The 22,757-nt window shown below is 34.5% G+C and overlaps 1 protein-coding gene across 2 annotated transcripts in view; it reads left to right on the forward strand.

Annotated features, from left to right (window-relative positions):
- The window catches only part of LOC141811922 (uncharacterized), a 35,516-nt gene extending 13,261 nt beyond the window's left edge, over window positions 1–22,255 (forward strand). The window contains exons 11-23 of one of the 2 annotated variants that reach the window (XM_074700001.1): window positions 5,233–5,313; window positions 7,045–7,188; window positions 7,693–7,775; window positions 10,097–10,235; window positions 10,412–10,495; window positions 13,397–13,558; window positions 13,635–13,722; window positions 14,437–14,514; window positions 17,449–17,524; window positions 17,604–17,703; window positions 21,528–21,644; window positions 21,729–21,785; window positions 21,900–22,255. In XM_074700001.1, coding sequence (XP_074556102.1) covers window positions 5,233–5,313; window positions 7,045–7,188; window positions 7,693–7,775; window positions 10,097–10,235; window positions 10,412–10,495; window positions 13,397–13,558; window positions 13,635–13,722; window positions 14,437–14,514; window positions 17,449–17,524; window positions 17,604–17,703; window positions 21,528–21,644; window positions 21,729–21,785; window positions 21,900–22,031 — 1,341 coding nt within the window. In that variant the 3' untranslated portion in view covers window positions 22,032–22,255. The remainder of the gene's footprint in view (window positions 1–5,232; window positions 5,314–7,044; window positions 7,189–7,692; window positions 7,776–10,096; window positions 10,236–10,411; window positions 10,496–13,396; window positions 13,559–13,634; window positions 13,723–14,436; window positions 14,515–17,448; window positions 17,525–17,603; window positions 17,704–21,527; window positions 21,645–21,728; window positions 21,786–21,899) is intronic. The other variant, XM_074700002.1, reaches the window with a different exon arrangement.
- The last annotated feature ends 502 nt before the right edge of the window (window positions 22,256–22,757 follow it).

Consider the following 22,757-nt stretch of genomic DNA (forward strand, 5'->3'; position numbering starts at 1 on the left):
GGCTCAATTCGAAACGGAGGAGAAGTTCCTCCTCGAGAAGGTCTTTGACATCGAACTGAAGGTCAGACAGAATGTCTGTTGCTGTAAGATATGTGGACTCCAGCTTGAATTGGCTTAAACTAAGTGGCCTCGACAATTCTGTTTCCCAACTGATGGACTATGTGAATGGAATGGGAGGTCTAACAAAAACGTAATGGATCTTCCATCCCTTGTGTGAGGTCGGAATCTTCTCTAAGAAACTACAGGAAGGTCTTGCTGTGAAATAGAAGACATCGACCTCCATCTTTTTCGGGTAAAAGAAGTAATGAAAGACTCAGGGTGTGAGGGGTATTTGGTACAGACGAAATATGATGACTATTCCATAAAGTAGTCGGTAAGAGTTGGAGGCTAATTGTTGAAGGGAAATATGAAAGTATTAGGAACCTCGATAAAGAAATTGGGGATGGGAAATCGAAGGTCACTTATCATTTGACCATGAAAGAAGGTGACAAAACCATCGAGTGTAAGATGAGGTCGATCGAAAGTATTTGTAATTACCAAATGGTGGTCGGTCAAAATCTTAAACTGCAATCGGATTTGGTCTAAGTTCCCCTGTCAAACTCCGATACCATGGACTCATACCAAAAGGTGGAAGAGCTTTCCATAGCCATTAAGGGTTTAGACAACGAAAGGAATAGATAGCAAAGAAGAGGAAGGAGGCAACAATGTCAAAAGCACACGAACAACGAAAGACTTATAGGAAAAGGGGTGTTTGCAAAGTTGCAAAGATCGCCGTTGATGGAGCTCAAAGATGAAAGGAATGACGAATGCGGTAGTCGTCCTCCATTGCCATCCCTAATATACTCCGCGATCGAAATATCAGCCATCAGATTGGGGAGGTAAAAAAGCAGGGTACTGCATTGGGCCGTTGGATCAGGCACCCGAATCCACAGGATCTCAACAGTCACCTCGGGTCGATCTCTTGGCATAGCCTTGACATTTGCCAACCTCAGATTGGGTCACATTAATGAATGGATACGACACGTCGATCATGATCTTGATACGTCATCACTCGTATTGCTTGCATTAATGATATATGACTCATGTATTATCAAAGCGTACGGAAAGTAATGCAGTGACTCCTGGATTCCACATCATCCTTGTGTATGGGGCGACAGTCAGGCTGTGGTTATACCAGTCCAGTCAGTTGGACTTGGGTCTCCTTCAATTAGACTCGGAGGGGAGGCTTGTGATATGGTGGATATGAAAACCTACACGTGGTAGAGCCAAATTAGAGGTTAAGTCAATGAGTCAAAAGCCAAGAAGAGCGGAGGTCAAAGCTGACATTCAAGCTCTTAGACTTGGCCCACTAGACTCCGTCGACTCGGTTCGTCAGACTCCCTCGGCTCGGTCACTTGACTGCCTAAGGACGTGGGCAATGTAGCCATTTCTTCTGGAAGACGTGGGCAAACCCATGCAACCCTTTAAAAGGTTGCCTACTTCCGCAAGTGTAGGCATGCACACACACACATCCAAACACTTTCTATTACTCCATTCCTCTAGACCTTTCTCCAGCCCCGTGCTAACTTCAGCATCGGAGAGGCCACGTTAAGTCCAACCTCAGTGTCCATTCTAATCTTTGGTTGAGTGTTGCAGAGATCCCAAGCGTTTTCTTCATCACCGAAGCCTCCAATATCTTTACCTCAGCAATTGCCTCTCATCGACTTATCAGATCGTGATTTCAGACAGGAACATTATCCAAAGAAGCCAAAAAAGGAAATTGAATAAAACAACCATGATTAAGTACTAATGAGGGTATAAGCTTCACTATTTACAAAGCACTAAGTAAGGTTTAAAATATCGAGTCGTGCCGAGGTTTTGGTCTCGGACCGGAATGATACAGTTTCGGTACCGTATCGTACCATGCCGGTATAGTTTCGGTATTTTTAAAATATAAAATATATTAACTAAAATAAAAAATTTAATCTAAATATTGAAAAATAAAAAATAAAATATTTTTAAAAAATAATAAGATAATTTTATAGATTTTAATAAAACCTATTTAAATTATCCCCAACTATAACTAGGAATTGATAAAACCTCAATTAAACCCTAAGTTTAAAAAAAATAAAAAACCAAAAATTGCGACGTCACCCCAGATCACGTGTGGCCTGCGTGCGGAGGTGTCGCCGGGCCTGGGCGGTGCCTCCGGTGGTGTCGCTGGGCTCGGGCGATGCCTCCGGAGGCGTTACCCGGCCGGAACTACTGTGCCGGTGCTGGACCGTCGGTGGAACGAAAAATTTTGCATGTATCGCGCGATACGGTTCGAAATTTCAATCCCGGGCACCAATATGATTCTTTCTATAATTACTAATAAGTTACTACTCATATACCAATTGAATTAGTTTTCTTATTTGCTTCCATCCATTAAAGTGTAAGTTCCACCTTGCTTAAAAGATATATCTGTCGGTACTAGGAATGAAATTATATTTATTATTATAAGGAAATTTTCAGATTGCATTTACGAATTCAAATTTTCTCATAACATCAATTTATTTTTTATCATTATATCTACTTTATTTAGCCATATTATGAGGAAAACTAATTACAACATTTGTTTATCTAAATTTCCAACTTGTTTAAACACAGGTTCTTCCAATTTTCATGTTGCATATACTAATTCATCCTTGCCATTATCACCTTCATGTACCACAACTTCAATGAAGGTTTGGACAATATTTTCTCTCTACAATAAAGCCAAACAATTTTTATTCATTGGAAAGGTGACCAAAAAGAAATAGCACAAATACAAAGGGCAAAAAGAGAAACGAAGTTCATCAATGGCTTTCTTATTGGAAGGGGCATCCAAAGAAAAACATTAATGAGGAAACATTGCTAGATAGAGTTAGTGAAACCATTTTTTCATATTTTTCAAAGCATCGAAGTAAGAAGAGGAGCTAACAACCCGTGTGCCTAGAGTCAATTCTCCTCAATGGGGTGAATAACACAGATTTCTGCAGTGAGAGAGAATAAGCTAGTCAAGATTTTCAAATCTTATTTAAAATTATTGAAAATTTCAATTTCTAAGTTGGTTAAATTTTTATAATTTGTTATATTTCTAGGAAAATAGTTGAATAATTTTTAATAGTTGTTTAGTTCTTAAGACAAAGTCAACTAGGATTTTATTGGGATAAATTGAGTCATTGTTTTATGAATAATGAGTTGTCAATTTATGAAAAAGAGATTAGTATCTCATATATTAGAAAAATTTTTAGTTAATAAATTGATCTTTAATTTTTTGTATGTGATACTCTTTCTCTCTGTGAGATAGACATCCCATTTGCTTTACCAATTTTGTAACTATATTTCTGTGTATTCAAGGATTCAATTTGGTGTTATGTCGTATCATTGTTATGCTAGAGTATAATAACCTAAGATCCTGCGAGGATTGTGCTCTATGTGACTTTGTTCATGGTGAGCAACAAATATGTTGCTCAATGTCAAGAAAGCTTTGCTTTGTGAGTAGATGCAACAAAGCTGGACATAGGGAGGGTTGCATGATAACAACTTGTAGGGATGATATTCCAACGAATCACATCTAGATGCCAACCAATAAATAAAATGACCTTAGAAGCAGGATGGGAGATCAAAGGGTGAAAGGAGTGGTGATAATGTAGGGAAGGAGTGATGCTGAGAGAGAGGGATCAGTTGGCAGCTAGGTGCTTGACACCCCCGTTACCTCGTGTCTAGGAAGGAGAAGAGATGGTATTATTTTGAGTAATAAGCAAGGAATGCAGAGGAGAGGGATGAGAGAAGTCCAAAAGGAGGAAGAAAGAGCACACTATGGAGGGGTAATCTTGGAAATCTTTCTTGTGGCAACTTAAGTTCCTATTCCATTATTTTCTTGTAGTAGGGTCTTCCATTTACCACCTTTCTAGTTAAAATTTGAGTTTCTTATAGTTGTCATATAAGTGTTCATTTCCTTTAGGCTCTAAAGGATGTATCACAAAAGGGATGGTGGATTGCACAGTAGTCAAGATATAATTTATTTGACTTAAAATTAAGGAAACCATGAATTCACATTCAATTGTTGGATTGATTTTGGCTATATTTTTTATTCATCCAAAATTGGATGGAACAACCTTTCGTTCCCTCTCGAGCACGCCCTCTATTGCCTGTCATGAATCCAATGGTGAGCTCACGGCTAACTTGCGAGCTCACAGATTGATTTTAGTGAGGATTTTATATCCTCAGTAAACTCCTTGCGGTGCCTCCCTATCCACGAGCTCGAGGTGATGGCCTGCTTGTGAGCTTGCGCTTGCTTGTGGTATGTTCGGAATGATCCATCCCTTTCTTTCCCTTCTAACCGTGAGCTTCCTTTTTCTCTAGGACAATCTATGCCTCTTCTATTCATTCTCTGGAGCAAATTGACCATTAATCCTCCACCATGTTTCATTGCTAGTTTGGTATATCATATCCAGCACTTCCACTCCCCTTGTCTTGGTCTCATCTTTGGGCCATTACTACATCTGACCATTAATCCTCTCATTGCTAGTTTTGGCATATCATATCCAGGACCATGTGAATACTCCTTTTCTCTTATCAATCCTTTCAATAATTCATTTTCCTAGTTTAATGATGCACAGAGCAGTTTAGATTTGATGAGCTAGCACTGTTTACAAGAGTCTCTACTCACTAAGGAGAAAAAATGATGAATCTTTAATCAATCCCATCGATCAGTTGAATCCTGGTTTTGGAGTTTTATCAATGATAAGGAAACCCAAGATATGCAATTGGTAGTGGCTTTGACGCATCCAAGAATGCAGTGATTTCTAGTCCACATATGCATACTATTCTCAGTAATCTATATTTAGTTTCAAGCTATTTGCCATCCTAAATAAAGAATTTGTTTCAGTGATCCACTAAGCTTCTTACAGTTGTATGTTGAATTAATGTGCTGCCACTTTCTTGTTTGGAATTGGCGATGGGTAAATCTAGGTACTTATCACATATATGTATCCATCAAGCATTCCTGGCTTACTTTAGGGATGTCTCATCCACATGGATAACCAGTCTTAGTTAGAAACAGCACTAAACAGGGAACAATTCAGTTATGCATAAGTGCACATAAAATTGATTCTTAAATTCTTCTATAAAATTAAACACTATTTCATTTCTACATCTGTAGGTTGGTAGTAAAGGACTACCCTATCCATCTCCATTAGGCATCAATTTTCTCGTTTCTAAATGCAGGTACTTGTTCAATACAATAACTTATATGAGTACTTGATGATAGCAGATGCTTATCTAGATATTGTCCTTCTGTACTCCCTGGTGAGTCTTATAATTTTTTCCTTGGGTATTACATTCTTTGTGATTTATCTTGCTTGGGCTAAGTTTGATCTATATGCTACACTACTTTTCTGTGACTTGAAGATGAAGTTGAGACAAACAAGATAGGAATTATTTTTCTCATATGACATGCCATCTAAAAGCTTACTTTGCAAGTTCCCTTGGACACAATATTCCTTTTCTCAAATATTTTTATTTAGTTGGCAACCAAGTAGATCAATTTTTTCTTTAAGTTCCTCCCATGGGCATATTCATTTTATTCTGCATGTCCAGCATGTATCATTGTACAATAAGAAATGGAAAATTTTGTTCTTCTAATGTTCACAATGTACTGGCACATTGCATTTTTTATTTGCCTCTTATTACTAATTAGCTTCCTAATTGCTTTGATTCTCACAAGACCAGAACTTCATCACATGTAACTAACAAATATTCTTATTATGGATCTCCTTTTATGTCTCCCCACTATAGTAGCCTCCATGTATTCAAATTGTATTCTCGTCCCCATCCTAGATTTCGTTTTCAAGAGTTAATTTATTTCTTTTATTTTGGTCAAATTGCATGTTACTATGTTAGAATTTACAATCTAAAATAAACAAAACATAAAATCTTATCAAGTCCCACAATATTAATATCCCAAGTAGATAATAATGCAACAATTAAGAGGTTTTGATGGAGCAATGCTGTGATATGAAGTCAACAAGTTGATTTGTCCCTCAAAAGAATGTAATCATCTTCCTTCCCCTCAATTGAAGGTAACACAGGGGTCTAAGTTTGTAAACATTAAGATAAATGAATTTTATGGATTACAAATGAAGAGAGATAGATTCGATAAACACTGTTAAAAGAATAAAAGAGGGGAAATATTGGGAGAGAGAATTAGCCAGAGTCTGATATAGTCTGAGAGATAAAGAGGGGATACTAAAAAAAGCAACTGATACCCACCTTAACTTTTCATCAACATTTCTTGTGCCATTATTCTCAAAAACAGGCTAGTTGACTGCTTAGATGCCTTGGACAGGGACCACTTCGCCTAGCACATATGTGGTACCCTGTATGCAACAATGGGTAGGGATATAAAGTGTGCACATAGGCAGTATAGAAGAACTAGATTTAGTTTCTTTTACTGCTTTTTCTTATACCAAACCTTAACTTATCCCTCTCTCACCTGATAAATCTTTCATGCCTCGTGTGAAAACCTCGAGCCTGCTTTTTCACATGGATAGGCTGTCGACGGATTAGTGGATGGTGGCAGTTTGTTGTGTTTTCTTCTCCTCTTCAAGGTAGGGTCTCCATCTTTTTTCTTCTGGTCTTCTCTATTTCTCTATCTACTTTTGGCATTACTGTTTCTATTTAAAATATATAGGAATTTCTACAAGATTGAGTTATCTAAAAGCGTATATAAGAGGCTCACTAAAGATCGACCATTTGCTAAATAAAATTTATCCTGTGCTTTGTTCTCTCTCTCTTCTTTCTCCAGTCATAGATCATTGATTGAGCAATGTGATGTTAACAATAAAGTGTCTAGATTCCTCTTGTTTAATTTGCCTAGGAGTGTTGTCATTTCTCTATGTGAATATAAAAACTGTGTATCTTATTGAGGTTAGTGATATCATATTCATGCCAGTATTTGTATTTTGAATGTGACATTATCATCGTTGTCTTCCAGCTGTTTATGTTCATTAATCAGTTTATTATTTTTTCCTATATCAGAACAACTATCTATCCATCATACTGGATAACATTCTGAAGAGATTTCATCAGGATAAGGTTGATGAAATTGAGCTGGACATTCTTCAGTCTATTCTTGTCAAAATTATCAATCACCATGATAGGTTGGAAGACATGCTCGCTTTGGTAATCTATCTGCCTGAAACTTATTTTTCTATTTTACTTCCTTTTCCTAGTCCTTCTAGGAGTTATGAACTATTGAACTCCCTTTTGTTTGGTTAATCCATATTCTGGATTTGGTGATTGTCTGGTTGTCTTGAATCAATCCTTGCTTTCTCAATTTTTTTAATAGATTAGCTAGGGACGTAGATGGTTATTCAAGAACAGTGGGTTTTTAATTTTATTATGTTATAGTCTTTTATTATCTCGGAAACAACCTCTTGCAAAGCAGGGTAAGGTTGCGTGCAATAGACCCTTCCTCGGGACTCTACATTGGGGGGAGCTTGGTGCATTGGGCTTCCCTTTATAGTCTTTTGTTATCTTAGTCCGATTTGGATTAGGGGCTATAGAATTTCTTAAGTCTTTGTCCTTTCTGATGCTTGTTACAGAATTTGCTTAGTTTTGCTTCTTAGTCTTTGTAGTAATACTAACACTTACCTGGGATCAACTCCTCTATTTTTACATTTGAAGGAACATTTCATGGCAATTCTTGATCATTTATATGGAAGTTGGCGGAATACAGTCTATGTGAATATACTTCATAAAGGTACTAGGTGAGTCATCCTTATTGACTCTTTTTTACTGATCTGTTTCTACTTGAAAAGTTTCAAGATTATCTTTTTGGGTGCAATTTCCTGTGGGTGATTCTTCAAATATCTCCCTAGCAGATATATTACCTTTCTTCAAAAAGAGTGGAAATTGTCTAACTCAACCCTAGTGTCATGTCCTTCTATTCCACCCTATTCTAGATACACTATATCTTTGTTCTGCTATCTGATCAAATCAGCATCTAGGGATGCAACTGGGCTGGGTTGGTCTAGTCAATTTTTGATTCTTTGAGAAAACTTGACCTGACCTGAGAGTTGATTCATGTTATGGACATAAATAATTTAACCCAAATCCACACGTTTAGGAAAAAACTTGAAGAGAGAAAATAGTCTGGTTTGTTCTGCATTAATCAGTTATTTAAAATTATTTTTTAGGGGGGGGGGGGGGGGGGGGGGGGGGGGGGGGGGGGGGGGGAGGTTAAAAAATATAACATACACTATAGAGATAAATATATGTGATTACAAACATACATATAAATCTGATCCCAACCCTGAATATGGAATGCCACAAATTTTAAAGCGAGACCAGTAACTTGAAAAACCAAAGAAACAAGATTGGTTTGGGTTGGTTTTTCCATTTCTATTGCAAATGTTAGGATTTGTCCCTCCCTCAATTTAGTTCCCTTAAATGGTAGGTATGACATTCACTCCACCTTCTAGCATTTCAATTTGTGATTACAAACAGACATATAAATCTCATCCCAACCCTGAATAGTGAATGCCACAAATTTTAAAGCGAGACCAGTAACTTGAAAAAACAAAGAAACAAGATTGGTTTGGGTTGGTTTTTCCATTTCTATTGCAAATGTTAGGATTTGTCCCTCCCTCAATTTAGTTCCCTTAAATGGTAGGTATGGCATTCACTCCATCTTGTAATAATTAATATGTTGAATTCCAATGTATTGGTACATCACATGGAAATTTTTTAGGCCTCATTTCATTAGTTTTACAAAATACACCTCATTGATTCCCTTGAAGGTAAGAGAACTACGTGAGCTTTGCTTCCCCTATACCTTAAGGGGATATGTAGGTAATTTAAATAAGTACTAGTCATTTTGTTTATTTTTTTATGAATTTACAATTTAAAATTTTTTTAATATAATAATATTGAACCTCGGCGAACCATGAACCGAACAGTGAACCGGCAGTTCTGAACCATGAACTGTAATAGTCTAGGACAGTTAAGGTTAAAGGTCAACCTGCCAGGAACCGTCAAACTGGCGGTTCCGAACCATCGAACTGTTGGTTTCAAACCGTCGATTCCGAACTGTCGAACCGTCAGTTCTGGACCGTAGTCGGATCTAGGTGGGGATGAGGGTGGAGGGATCGAGTTAAGAGATATAGGGATATTTTAAAACTATTAAAACTACATGGCTCATTTTACAGGAGTGGTTAATTGTGGGGAAAATGACATTTTCCTAATATTTGAATATCTATAATGTGTTAATTAAAAAAACTCAATAATCTGATAAGTGTAAATGAAAATTGAAACTATTTAAATGTGGATATTAATAGTCTGATACAATTGTACTTGTTTTTGTCTACTATAGTTTGATATGCTCGGTCTGTTAGTCAGGGATGCGTATTTACGTATTCAAACACATCAGATTATTAAGTAGGAACATGGGGATCAAGGAATCTGACATGGCGTTCCCTTAAGATACCAGAGTTTAACAAAAATATTAGTGTTTTTGTTGATAGATCTTTCCTTATGTAATAAAGTCCTTCAAGAAACATATTTGGAAGATTACTTATCAAAAGCTTAAGTGTTTGAAAAATGTACTAAGCTCAGAAACTTTTTTTGGGTGCATGTTAAAATGCCTATGCAATGGCAAAACACTCTAATTCCATTTGCAAATACAAAACTGTCATTCTAGCTACTGTTTCAAATTATAAATTATTCTTAACACTATTGTTACGTCAATATTTTTTGCCTTGTGGTGGAAACCTTGGCATAACTTGTCATTTTGCAAATAATTTGATCATTGGTAGAAGAGAAATTGAGAAAGACTTCTAAAGTGTGATTACATGTTGAAGGAGAAAACCGTCCATGACTTTGCTGATGCAAGAGGATCTAGACAAATTGTTAGAAACAATAAAAGAATATTTGAATCGTCATGGTTTAGCTAAAGGATGTCTTACAGATAGCCTGATGCCAAATTCTGTGGATAGATAGAACATTTCCTTGCTGCTTCTTGTTATGGCTATTCTCTTATCAATTAAAGATGTTTCTATTTCTTTGTTAAATTAGTGATTATTTGTTGCAGAGCTGGTCGTATTGGTAATCCCTGCACAATACAATTTCTTTTTGAAGTATCTCAAGTCCTTCATGAGAGCATTGATATCTCCAATATGAGTGATGAGAATAAGCAAAAAGCAGATCTGATCTCTAAATTCGTTCGCATGGTAAATGTATCTTATTTGACTTTAATTATCCCTGCAGATAAAACTGCTAGCTCTTGCACAGTTTCTTGCTTTCTTTGTTGTTTACTACAAAGATTGAATCAACTGTTACTACTGCAATTTATCGTTTTCTGAAACTGGCCAATAATGATCAGGCTAGTTTTCTTTTGAATTTATAGGCCAATTTCGGAGCTGATTTAGAACGTCACTTGTCATTTCTATGTGAGTCTCGTGCAGCTTTTGGAAATATTGAGGAAGTTAAGGTTAGTCTGTATGCCATGGGTGATATTAATTCTATATTTTATTTTCAGTTCTTGGTAAATGCTTCTCTAGCTAAACTATATTTTGTTATTCTAAATCATAAGATCAAAAAATTGTTGTAGTTAAACAAATTATGTTCTAGCAACCGTTAGCAGGTCCTACTAACCTTTCGCTAGTAATTTCTCTTCGTTTAAAATCCCTAGGAAAATAGGCGCCATTAAAAAACCTTAAGAAGGAACCCTAACTTTATTTATCTCCCAGTACCAAATATTCAAATTTGATGGAAACTCTAAAGGATTAAAATTTCGTGCTGAGCCGATCTAAATAGGCGAAACATTTCATTCCGCCCGCCGACCGGCACCGACACGACCCGGCACCAGCCCAGTCGTCGGAGTGGTCGCACGACCCCGACGACTGCGTCAGAGTGGTCGCGCGACCCCGGCGGCGGCGTTCGAGGGGTCGCGAGACCTCACGCCACGCCCGGAGAGATCGTGCGACCCCTCCGGCGCGGTTGCGGGGTCGCGATCATGCGACCTCGCCCGTGCGTGCCGAGATCGCACGCGTCAGGGGAAAAGAATTGGGTTTTTTTAATTAAAACGATTAACTTAATTAAACCCTAATAAAATTATCTAATTAATTATATATTTTATTTAAATTTTAATAATTTTTTATTTATTTTCTCATCAACTCCTAAATAAATAATCAACCCTAACCTAAATAAATAATCAAATATATTTCCTAAAATTCTAATCAAATTATCTCATTAATATATATATAAATTTATTTAAAATTCTAATAAAATTCTATATATTCTTAAAACCCTCCACAAGGGCCGCGGTACTACGACGACCTCCATGGCTTTTATAGCCGCAATTTTTTTTTAATTTTTTGATTTAGTTATTTTTTTATTTTTTAAATATGCATTTTTTTTTTAAAAAAAAACTATTATTAATGGTTATAAAATATTAAAAAATATGGTTGGCATAGACAAATTGTTATTTCACTAGCTAACTGGCATGTGAAATGCTCAACATCTACCGAAGGAGAAGCAAAAGTTATCGAAGAGAGAGTGTGATTGCAGCGGCGTGTGGCAACTACTGCAAATGGTGGCATGCCAAGCGCTTTGGGTAGCAGTTGCTGCAAATGGTGGTGCAACAGGTAGTTTGGACGATGGTTCAAACAGCGGTCAGCCAGCAACCATGGGACAATGATTACAGGGCGAATAAGATCGAGAAGGAATGATGTGATCGGGAAGGGAAAAAGTAAAATAAAGAATAACCTAATTAATTTCTAACCTTATAAAAATACAACAATTCTAATTAAATAATGAGACTATCTTACATATAAACTTGGTTTAATTTTAAATAGATTATTTGATGAGTTTTATTTAATTCTAAAGCAACTTCAATTCAACTACAAAACTCAAAATATTAATTTCATTTATCTTAATTAGTTATCTAATTTTTTTTAAAAAATAATTTAAAATGTAAAAATTTAAATAGGATAGACTTTAGTATCTACGTTAGTATCTAACTTTGGTGAAAGATTTTTTTCATATCCTAACTTTTGTAATATTGAAAAGATGGGAAATTACATGAGTAGGCAATAAGAAAACTATAATTCGATGAGATAGTGTTTGAGTTTTTTTTCTCTCTTTTAGTTTTGGTTTGAGCATTAAAAACTAGCTATGGTTCACACGTCACTTTATTAAATTAAAAAATAATTTATTTATTTTCACTATTTTTAATTAGTTTTACTGGGATATCATATTATTGTAGTTATGATTGCAATAGACGTGAACTGATTAGATGATTAAGACAAGATTATTTTCTTAAAATAAACTCTATTTTCAAATTTAAAATTGATTAATCAAAAAAATCTTAAATAAAAAATTTCCAAATTTGATTTAATCCTAATTGAGATTTATATATTTAATTTTTTTAAAATTTCATAATTGTAAAATTTGTAAGCTTAATTATAAAATTTAAAATCTATTTTAAGCCTAAAATATAATATTTTAAAATTTTAAAAATTTTAAATTTCTTTATTTTTTTTGTCCACTCTAATAATTACAATTATATAGAACAAACAAAGCCAAATTAGAATTAATTGGTAGAAATTTTAATTTATTTTGCCACATCCAGTAGTTTTTCATTTAGGGGGGGGGGGGGGGGGGGGGTGATACCATGTATAAAAAAATGGTATTTAATACTTAAAGTTTTTATCAAATACTAATCAATAAATTTCACACAATTACATAAAGTTGTAAAATATTTGTTCATTTTACACAAAATTATATAAGATGAAGTTCAAATTTGAAATTGTTTCAGTTTTACAAAATTTGAAATCAAAGGATGATGAGTATATGGAGGACTAGAAAAAGGCTTTTTTATGTTGCTCATTCCAACATTTTACTGCAAAAGTTGAATAAATTACAAGTGGAAATTATTATAAAATGAAAGTAGTATACCATTTACAAGTAATTAATAAAAATTAAAGCTAAATAGTTAGAAACATTTTCAATTCTAAAAACTAAGGTGATCAAATTAATTGATAAAAATAAATAGGAACTAAACATGTATTAACAATCTAATTAATTATTAAGCAAATAATTAATTGAAATAAAAAATTAATCAAGAATTACAACTTATATGATGTAAAAATAATTATGTAATTATTACTAATCAATTAACTAAGTATTCACACTATACTAGCATGACATGACTAGAGATATCTAATTGGATATTGAAACTTCAGCACGGCTAGAGATTTCTTGCTTGGAATGTTACCTACAATTGGAGTATCCATGCATTTAATCTGCATTTTGCGCATTCAACATTGAGGTTATTAATTTTTTCTCCTCTAGTTATGTTCCTAATTTCCTTTGGTAATTTCTTTTATAGAGTATTCTTGTTCACTCAAGCAACAATCTGGGAATCAAATCTTTCCGAGACAAACCAAAGTTTCTTAGTTTTCTAAAGTCCTGCCTGGCATTCAATGATGTTACACTCCCATCAGTTTCTGACAGAATCAGGCGGATGAATCTTTATCTGGAGTCTGCTGAGGTGACTACTTGGACACATACTGTGTTGATCTTAGCCTTCATGAATACTAATTATCTTCCTTTTCTTTGATTTGCAGATTGCATTGTTTGGGGGCTTCATATCACATTCAGAGGGATTTATTATTTCGGTCATCAATTGCTTACAATGCTTGGATATGGCAGAAGGTTTAGATGCTGATATTTGACTTTTTCTTTCGCACTCGTTTCCCACTATATATCAGAGCTCTTTAGACTCTGTTTCTCCAATTACTCTAAACAAAGAAACTATTTATAATAACATCTTATATAAATGGTGGAAATTAATCAACATCTAGAAAGATGTGATGATATTGAAAATTTGAAATACAAACATAATTGCAAAAACTACATGGAACATGTTTCGATAGAGATGGAGGTGAGAATTCAAATATTTGTGGAAGTAATTTAACAAGAATATAACCAATCCACATGGGAATCTTCTTTATCTCATTGAGAACTGAAAAATCTTTTATTGCATCTTGAGGACAGTTCCTTTTCTTTCTAGTAATGAAGAAGCATATGAAGTTGAATAATAGAAGCTGTTTACTAACTGTAACTAATGTCTTTTTACAAGGTTGAAACTTTTTTCTTCTAATTTTGGTGTTGAAGTTTATGTTAAGGAGCATCCCACGCCAGATGAGGTGGCAGAAGATGATTTCCTGTAGAAATTCCTCTAAAATTAATGAATCCTAATAAATTATCATACAATTGGAGATACTTTTGTGCTCAATGTTGTTTTTTATTTGGCTTTTAAAAGCAACTGTGCTACTTGTGCTAATATGCCTCCACCACTTTGTTCTCTTTTTTCTTTGCGTCTTCCATGGTTCTTTTAACCAACCTTATGTATATATTGGTCTGAAGGTTCTGGCATCTCAATTGATGAAGATCAAATATGTTCCTTGACATGCAAAATATGCAGTCTGTTACTTATCTTACCAGGTATTTTCTTCTCTTTTCCTTGCCTCGCTGATCATTAAATCTGTGACATCCCAATTATGTTGGTATTTCAAGATTTATGTAAGGAATTACTGATTAAAAGATTTGTACTGTATGAAATGCTTAGCTCCAACAATTTATTGAAATCCATGCTGAAGTCTATGACAATTGAAATTCGTTGAAGTCCTGACAATGAACACGTGAATTCCATTTCCATAGTCGATATTGCCAATATTGAACCTCATGGTCTAGTCCGAGCTCTCACTACTCAGGATGGTTAAAATTATTTTTTGTCACTGTAAACTTGCTACTTTTCTCTTCCTCCTGTAAGGGGTAGGCAAGAAAATAAGATATTTGGAATAATGGAGCTCGGAGTACCTACACTGGTTCTACTTTCTTACCCTTTCTTCTATATCTCAGTATCAATCACTCTTATAAAGTCTGTTATCAGTCTTAGATAAATAAACAAAGGTTTGAAAACCCATTTGTGCCAGTGGGAAAAACTTATTGTTTCTGGCATGTGAAACCTACTCGAGACTGGGATATGTAATGAAGGTTTTGGCTGATTCATTAGCAATTCTAGGAGCGATGATGACTTTTTGTGAGAAACCATGAGCAAGAGGGCTAGTGTTTCTTTGATGGGGTAAGCTGATTCCTTGTTCGTCTCCCCTTTACTCTAGATTTTCTTCCTCCTGCTCATCCTCTCCAAGATTCCTTCCTCAATGTCTTTGATACTATGTCAGCATGCCAGACATAGCCCCGGTGTATCATTCCATCTGAGAATCAAATGACCAGGATTGGGTGATATTCCAGACCTTCAGATAAACTATTGTTTACTCATGGCATTGAATGAACAATGAGAAGGATCGTTTAAATTGCATTTGCATGGAAAACTATCTTGGCAAAATTAATGGTGATAGGCTACGCTATTTTATTCACTTTTATACAAATAGGCTTAACAGCTTGATCCAATTATATCTTACTGATAATACTTCTATAGGTCCTCATGAAGTCTCATACCCAAAATTGTTAACAATGATAAATGATTTTAGAAATTAGTGTTAATTACAAAGTTGAGAACTTGATACCTTATTGTCAAATAAGATCATGTTGATGTGGGAATAGTTATCCACTCATTAAGCATCCATTGAACTTCCACAAACTGATGTTAATTTGATTATCCTGTAGAGAGAGCTAAATAAGTTGTGGGCTATGAATGGCAAACAAATATAGGTTGACTGAGGTCCCATGAAACTTTATGGTTGCACCCAAATAAATTCAACCCTTGTGAAAGTAGACCTAAAGGGTTGCAAGAATAGGTTGAAGCTTAAGGGGACACTAAGAATCACATAGCATGAATAACTTTAATGTTGTGAAGATTGTAATATTGTAAAGTATGAACTGGAACTATAAGGTATGGATTAAAATCCCAAGGAACATGTAATTGTTATATTAGTTACAATGTGAAATAGGATATATTTTATTATTGTTATATGTTTATTGATTTTTTAGTATGTATTTTTGCAATGTCATATTGATATTATAATTGTATGTGTTTATTATTGATTAAGAATTTATAATTGTAAACTGAGTGTATAATTATATATATAATGATATTTTAATGTTGACTGCTTAGGCCCTTACCCTCTATCGCCGAAAACCACTTTTTAATACTTTGGCATTTACCAAAAAGTAGTTTATGTTTTTCTTTAACATTGAGAAAGATCACCGATGTACCTATTGTTAGTTCCATATTGTCGAGAAGCCATGTGCAGATAGTAAGTGCTGAACTACACCAGCTAAATTGGTCACTTCTTTCTTGTCTGTAGTTAGGGATGTGAGATAGCACTCTTCCTGAAAGAGCTAACAAGAGCTTCGAATGCTCCTGAACTATTTGAGTTTGATATCAGTTCTGATTGTACTATTGGGTTTAGGGTTGGTAGGTAGAATGCCATCATGGGTGAGAAGACGATGAGCAGAAATATCATATTTCTAGGTTGTATGTAAACTATTTGTGGTTGAGGAGGAGAACAAAAATAAAAAGGAAAAGCTGGGATTTATTCAAGAAGCAGGGGTTGATCTCTATTGCATGTCTTCCACACATCACGTGGATCCATGGGAATCAGTTTACCACATCACATGCAAGATGAGGAGGAATTGGCTTTCCTCGAGTGCAGGGGAGGGGGAATCAAGTAGACTTGGTCTTCCATGAGCGAAATGTAAGAGGGATTCAATCAAGGAGATACTCTGGTCTTCAGCAGGAATTGGAGGGGGGAGGGTTCTTCATGACTTGGCAACGAAATGCGTTGGGAAAACACAAAGAGAAAACACATACACTGAGGAGGGAATGGATTGGAAAGGTGAAGAAAGTTGCGGTGACATAAGATGGGATGGATGAGATAGACTCAGAACCAAGTTTGTTGGATTTCTTAGTGTTAAGTAGCATACCATTGACAACTGACCTACCAAGTATCCACATCCCTATTTATGTTAGCATTATGTTCTTGTCCTAGTAAACAGACACATCAATGCAATTTCAGCATTCATGTCTGATGTTATTGCTTAACGCACCTCAGTGGCTGCCTATTCGCTACTTGTTAATTAACTTGTGTAATTTGAAAAGTTAGGTCAGTTAACGTGTGAGGTGCAAGAGGTAAACAAAAGCCATAGAAATTGTTAGTCAATATAATTAAGAATGTATTTATTAGTTTGAATATAATTACTGACATAGCCTTGCATAGATCTCAAGGGAGGATAAATCTCATATAGACCCCAAATACTTAGGACAAACAGGATCATGAGTAACCAATTTGAAAGGGGTAAAAAGTATATTGACAATGGAAATCTTAATAACAATTTAGGTTAAGGTATCCTGTATGTTTAACCTTAGAAAAGAAATTGAATTTGTATGTTTTTGTATTGTTTAATGTTCCTTAGTTTATGTAGGCAACCATGAAGATAGGTCGATGTATTTGGTACAAGATGTTATTACAACTTTCAGATGTCAGTCTATGTAAGTCTTTTATAATTCTGACTTTTGTTTATCCTTCAATATGCTGAATTTGATTTCCTATTCACGTGAACCACTTTAGGGTGTCACCAAGAACTAAAGTTCAGATATTTTGTGCAATTATATCCCTATCAGCAAGTTTATCTCAAAAGAAGCTTCTGTACCATGCAATAAACGCTGAGGTATTTCCACTTAATCGATTTTGATTATGAAAATCTGCTTTGGAATATATATAAAGGTTTTGTTTTTTCTGTAAATTATGATGCTTTGTTGTTTGCAGTGTCATAAAATGCATTTAGTTGCAATTCCCAGGGGCTTCTTTTTCTATCTCTACAGGAAATAGTTCCAACAGTGTTTTGTTGTCCCTATCCAAAAAAGTGTTTTGTTGTTAAAAGAAGCATTCCAGTGTATGTTTGTGAAGTGCTGGAACATTAGGTGCAGAGTATTTGAGCCTTTAAATATAAGGATCAAGATTAACGAATTTTTTCACTTAGCCAATTAGCCAATAGATCCTAAGATTATTTACAGAATATCATGGCCAATTAGCCAATAGATCCTGTAGCTTTGCACTCACTGAGGATAGAATAGCATATCTAATGTTGACCAAATGGCATTATTCTGTCAGAGCTTCATAACAATGATTCAATTTATCGAGTAGAAGAAACCAATAAGTTAATTTGAAATACATTCTCGGTGACTTGTTGATTGTGATGATACCAAAACAAAGATGAATGGAAGTAAACAATCATGCAACTCTGGTAGTTTATACCTTGTCTTAAAAGTTAATTGGCCAACCACTTATTTTTAAAACGTGCAGTTATGAAAAGGAACAATTCATATTTGTATCCTTAATAATACCAGTTCCCTTTCATGCATGGATGAGTTTAGTTCAGCTGATTGGTCAAAATTTAACACGTAAATTGCTGCGATAATATTTTTTGACATAGGCAAGATTTGAAACCTAAATCTCCTTTGCTGGTACCAAGTTGATTGCACGGATTAAAGTGCTAAGCTATGCTAGTCATCACCTACCAAATTTGTTGTTTTGCCCACTGACCGACACATGAAATGACTTTAGTACCAACATTGGAACTTCACGAGTTGACTGATCGCCTTGCTTCAATGATTGCACATGATATTCTCGAGTGGCAATGACATGCTTGTCAAAAATAGAGAGACAAGAAGGAGAGAGACTAGAGGAGAGATTGAGAGCAAGAGAAGGGTTGCTGGAGAAGAGGAGTGAAGGGAATGAGGTTTATTGGTGAATGACATGTGTGACAAGCAGCTGGGGGCGAGTAAAGGAAAGAGAAGTCAGGAGAGCATGCAAAGAGAAAGTGAGGAGAATATAAATAAATCTTAACCTTTCAAAAATTCCACTAATCTAATTAAGCAGTGTTGAACCCACACACACTATCTTGTATATAAATTTGGTTAAATCTTAAAGTTGCCAACATAACCAAATTGAGCCAATTTGAACCCACCTGACCCTAATCAACATGTCTACCTGATGTGCTCCACCAATTGTAGACCAATTTTCACTCAACTTTAAAACCTAAAACTTAGTTCAATTCAACTTAATTAGTCATCTAAAATTTTAAAAACTAATTTAAGTTGCAAACAATTCAAATAGGATTAAATTTGATATCTGACTTCATGTTCTAACTTTCGTGACGTAAGGAGAGACCGAGAGAGATCATGCGGGTAAGCAACCAGAAAACTAGGATTTAACGAGATCATGTTGAACTTCTCCTCCACATCTTTTCTTGGCTTTGTTTTGGATCGAGAAGCAACTAGGGTTTAGCACAACACTTTTATAATTTGATTAAATGAAAATTTATTTAATTAAGTGGAGAAAATAATTTATTTATTCTTCTTTCACTTTGGTAATTAATTTTATTGGAATATCATTGAAAATACATGATGATTGTAATAGGTGTGAATTGAGTGGAGCAAATTAAAGTTTTTTTTTTTTTTGAAAAATCTCTATTTAGTTCAATTTGAAGGTATAAAAAAAATTTTAAATTCGAATTTAATTTCAGAAGAAAAAAATCTTGAATTCAAAATTTTCAAATTTGATTGAGTTGAATCCAAGTCAAGGTTTTTGTTTTCATTTTTTTTATAGATTTTATATTAAAATTAAATAAAATTTAGTAAAAATTGAAATTTTAATTTAAACCCAGAATATAATATTTTACATCTCCAAAATCTTAAAAAGCTTGGATTTCTATATTTTTGTCCAGTCATAATTGCACTTATGTGGAAGAAACAAAACCAAATTAAAATTAAACGATGAAGATTTGAATTGTTTTAGTTTTATGAAACAAAATTAAAAAAACAAAGTGAACTCGAAGGTTTTATCACGAACAAATTTGAAATTACAATTATGCAAAGCCATAAAAATGTACATGCATTTTAAAAGATAAATGACAACAATTAATTAAGCTTGATTAGTAAACAAACTAAAAGGAAATATTAACAAACTAAGAGATTATGGATCATCTGGAACTTAGTTAAATTAATCATGTTATCATTAATAATTCAATTAAATAAATATTAAAACCATACTACCATAGTGATATAGAGACCAAAACCATATCATTTCAATCAGAGACCAAATCTCAGTCAACCAAAGATTTTAAACTTTGGTTGGTTGGTTAACCACTTAACTCAAATCTCTCACTGATCACTTATCCTAAAAACTTGATATTTTGGGATGTGTTTAGCAATCAGCTTGGTGGAACACCTTGTGTAGTATTAATTTTGAAGAATCATGAGCCATGAGCTGTCATATTCTATTGTCAGAATATAATGTCCTAGTACAACAGTATCTCTCAATTTAGGCATGGATGCAGTGATATGCAATTCTTGGATTATTATTTAGCATTTCACTTTTATTTTCAATTTTCTGTTTTTCTCAAGTTTTTTCTTCTCTTTGGTAATTTTCTGAATGCTATCAACTGTGTGTCAATGTTTAAATTTTAAAGTACTGTTTCATGTTGGGGTTTTGTTCTCCAACTAGAACAATACAATTTTAGTATTGTGTCATGTTAGTGCTTCAAAATGCTTCAAAGTGTGTGGAGATCAACTCTAATGAGATTTGTTCTATTATTCTCTTCCACTTAGTTTGTGTAGCTCTAAATATAAAATTAAATCAATTAGAAAGGTAATCAAATTAAAATTTTGATATAACAAGTTACAAAAACGACAAACATCATGATTAATAATTTATACCTATCATGTATCATATGTGAGCATTTAGTTTTATAGCATGCTAGTGAAATCAACCCATGATTTTTTAAAACTCAAACTAAATAATCATCTTAACACATTTAGTATTAGAAAATAGAAATGGTTTTTCTACATGTCCAGAAATGTATTTGTTTAACTATTGAGAAGTTGACTTGAATTGACACATTTAGAATTGGGGTAGAGAATATGTATATATCTTGGTTTCTCCAACTCTAGCAATACACCTCATTATTGCCTTACTGGCACTTTGCCTCTCCTTTCTTTATGGTGTTTTATCTTCTTCCCATCAGAAGATAGAAGCAAAATACGAGTTATGAGAAGAGATCTTCATGGCTTGTCAAGTTTGAATGTTGTGATCGGGACTGTGTCATCGGCTAGGATAATGACATTTGTCTGTTCCAACATAGTATCATTATTAGTTTCTTTGCTGGTTGGAATGACATTTTAGTTGTGCCAGTTGATACCTATCAACTTCAAACCATGATATGCATTATGTTTAGTGATCTAAATACTGGAAATGGAGATAGCGTTGTAATCTTTTTTGCACAGTTAGCATACGTTCACTACAGTTCGTCCCCTTATCAAGAGGAATGGAAATGGAAATGGAAATGTGAAAAAGGATTTACTTCTTGGTTTGTATGAATAAACTACAACTTTCTTATCAATCATTTCTCTTGAATAATCCGTGGGTGTAAAGAAGATTATGCATACTGACAGCTTACAAATTCCTAAAATATTGAGTCACTTCTGTCCTCAGGTCATTAGTAATGCCCAACTGTTTTTTGGAGACCTCTCATTCTACCAAGAACTTTCATCTATAGCCAATCTTGCTATTCAATTCCTAGATGATGTTATCAGACAGGAGCCTAATTCAGTAAGTTTGATTCAATTTATGATTTCATATCAAGCAAAGAGATAGTGCTACACGTTTAGTGACAATTTTTGTTGCTTCCACAAGGCGACGCGAGGCAGATTGGCTCTGGATATTTGCAATTGTCTTCTCGTATCATACACGGTATGTACTCGGCTGTTCTTTTGCGTTTACCTCCGGTCCTCTTCCATTGATATCATCTGCCCAATTAAACAAGTCATGAGTATTTGAATGCATAATTCTGTTTTGCTCGCGCAGAGAAGTCAGGAACTTTTTCTAAAATGCTCTAGTCTGATTGATATCGCAAAGGAAGGCTTACATACGAGGGACAAGTATCTGCAATCAACTATGAGCCTTTTTTCTAGGTCACCATCAAATCTGGAAGGTTGAATTACTTTTCCATGGCAATGATATCCTGTGATATTAGTGAGTTTTCTTTTTTGTTTGATATGAGTTTACGGAAACAGACCTGGTAGCTTATTCTTAGTCCATGTACTTGGCCATTAATGTGGAAATACCACCGTAAACAAAGTTAACTTGTATTTCTCAAGTTTGGACAAGAGTTGCTTTACAAAATATGTTCTTGTGTAATATCATCCACCTGATTTTGTTAATTACTTGGAGATATTTGTGATTGGATTTTGATAGTGTAGTATTGCCATTTGATCCCGTTCGTTACTTATCGTATTTGTAATTTCGTTATATGTATATAGTTTTAAAGAAAAATAACACAAATGAAGCGCCCTCTTTTGACAATCTATTTTTGAGATTGCGTGACTTTACACTTGGCGAGTTTAAAAATTTTATGACATTGGATCGTCTGTGTCAACAAGAGATCTTTGATGTTGAGTCACTCTATCTAAAGTACATAAAGGAAAATTCAAGTTCTCTAGCATGGTTGAGTTGATTGCTGCGGAGCAAGTTTGTTACAGTGGGCAAGGGTTGAATCTTGACAAAATCGAGATAATGACCTCTCGTAATGGTTAATTGTAATTTTTTGATTTATCTCCTTACAGATGATCGTAGAACCGACCATGTGGAATCGTTGGAGTGAAGGATTTCATCTTTTGTTATAGTAAAAATATTTAATGCAAAAATATTTGATACACCTCATCA

The sequence above is a fragment of the Curcuma longa genome, chromosome 17 (genome assembly GCF_044706935.1).
Source record: "Curcuma longa cultivar G26 ecotype Majalengka, Jawa Barat chromosome 17, ITB_CL_G26_1.1, whole genome shotgun sequence".
Taxonomy (NCBI): Eukaryota; Viridiplantae; Streptophyta; class Magnoliopsida; order Zingiberales; family Zingiberaceae; genus Curcuma; species Curcuma longa.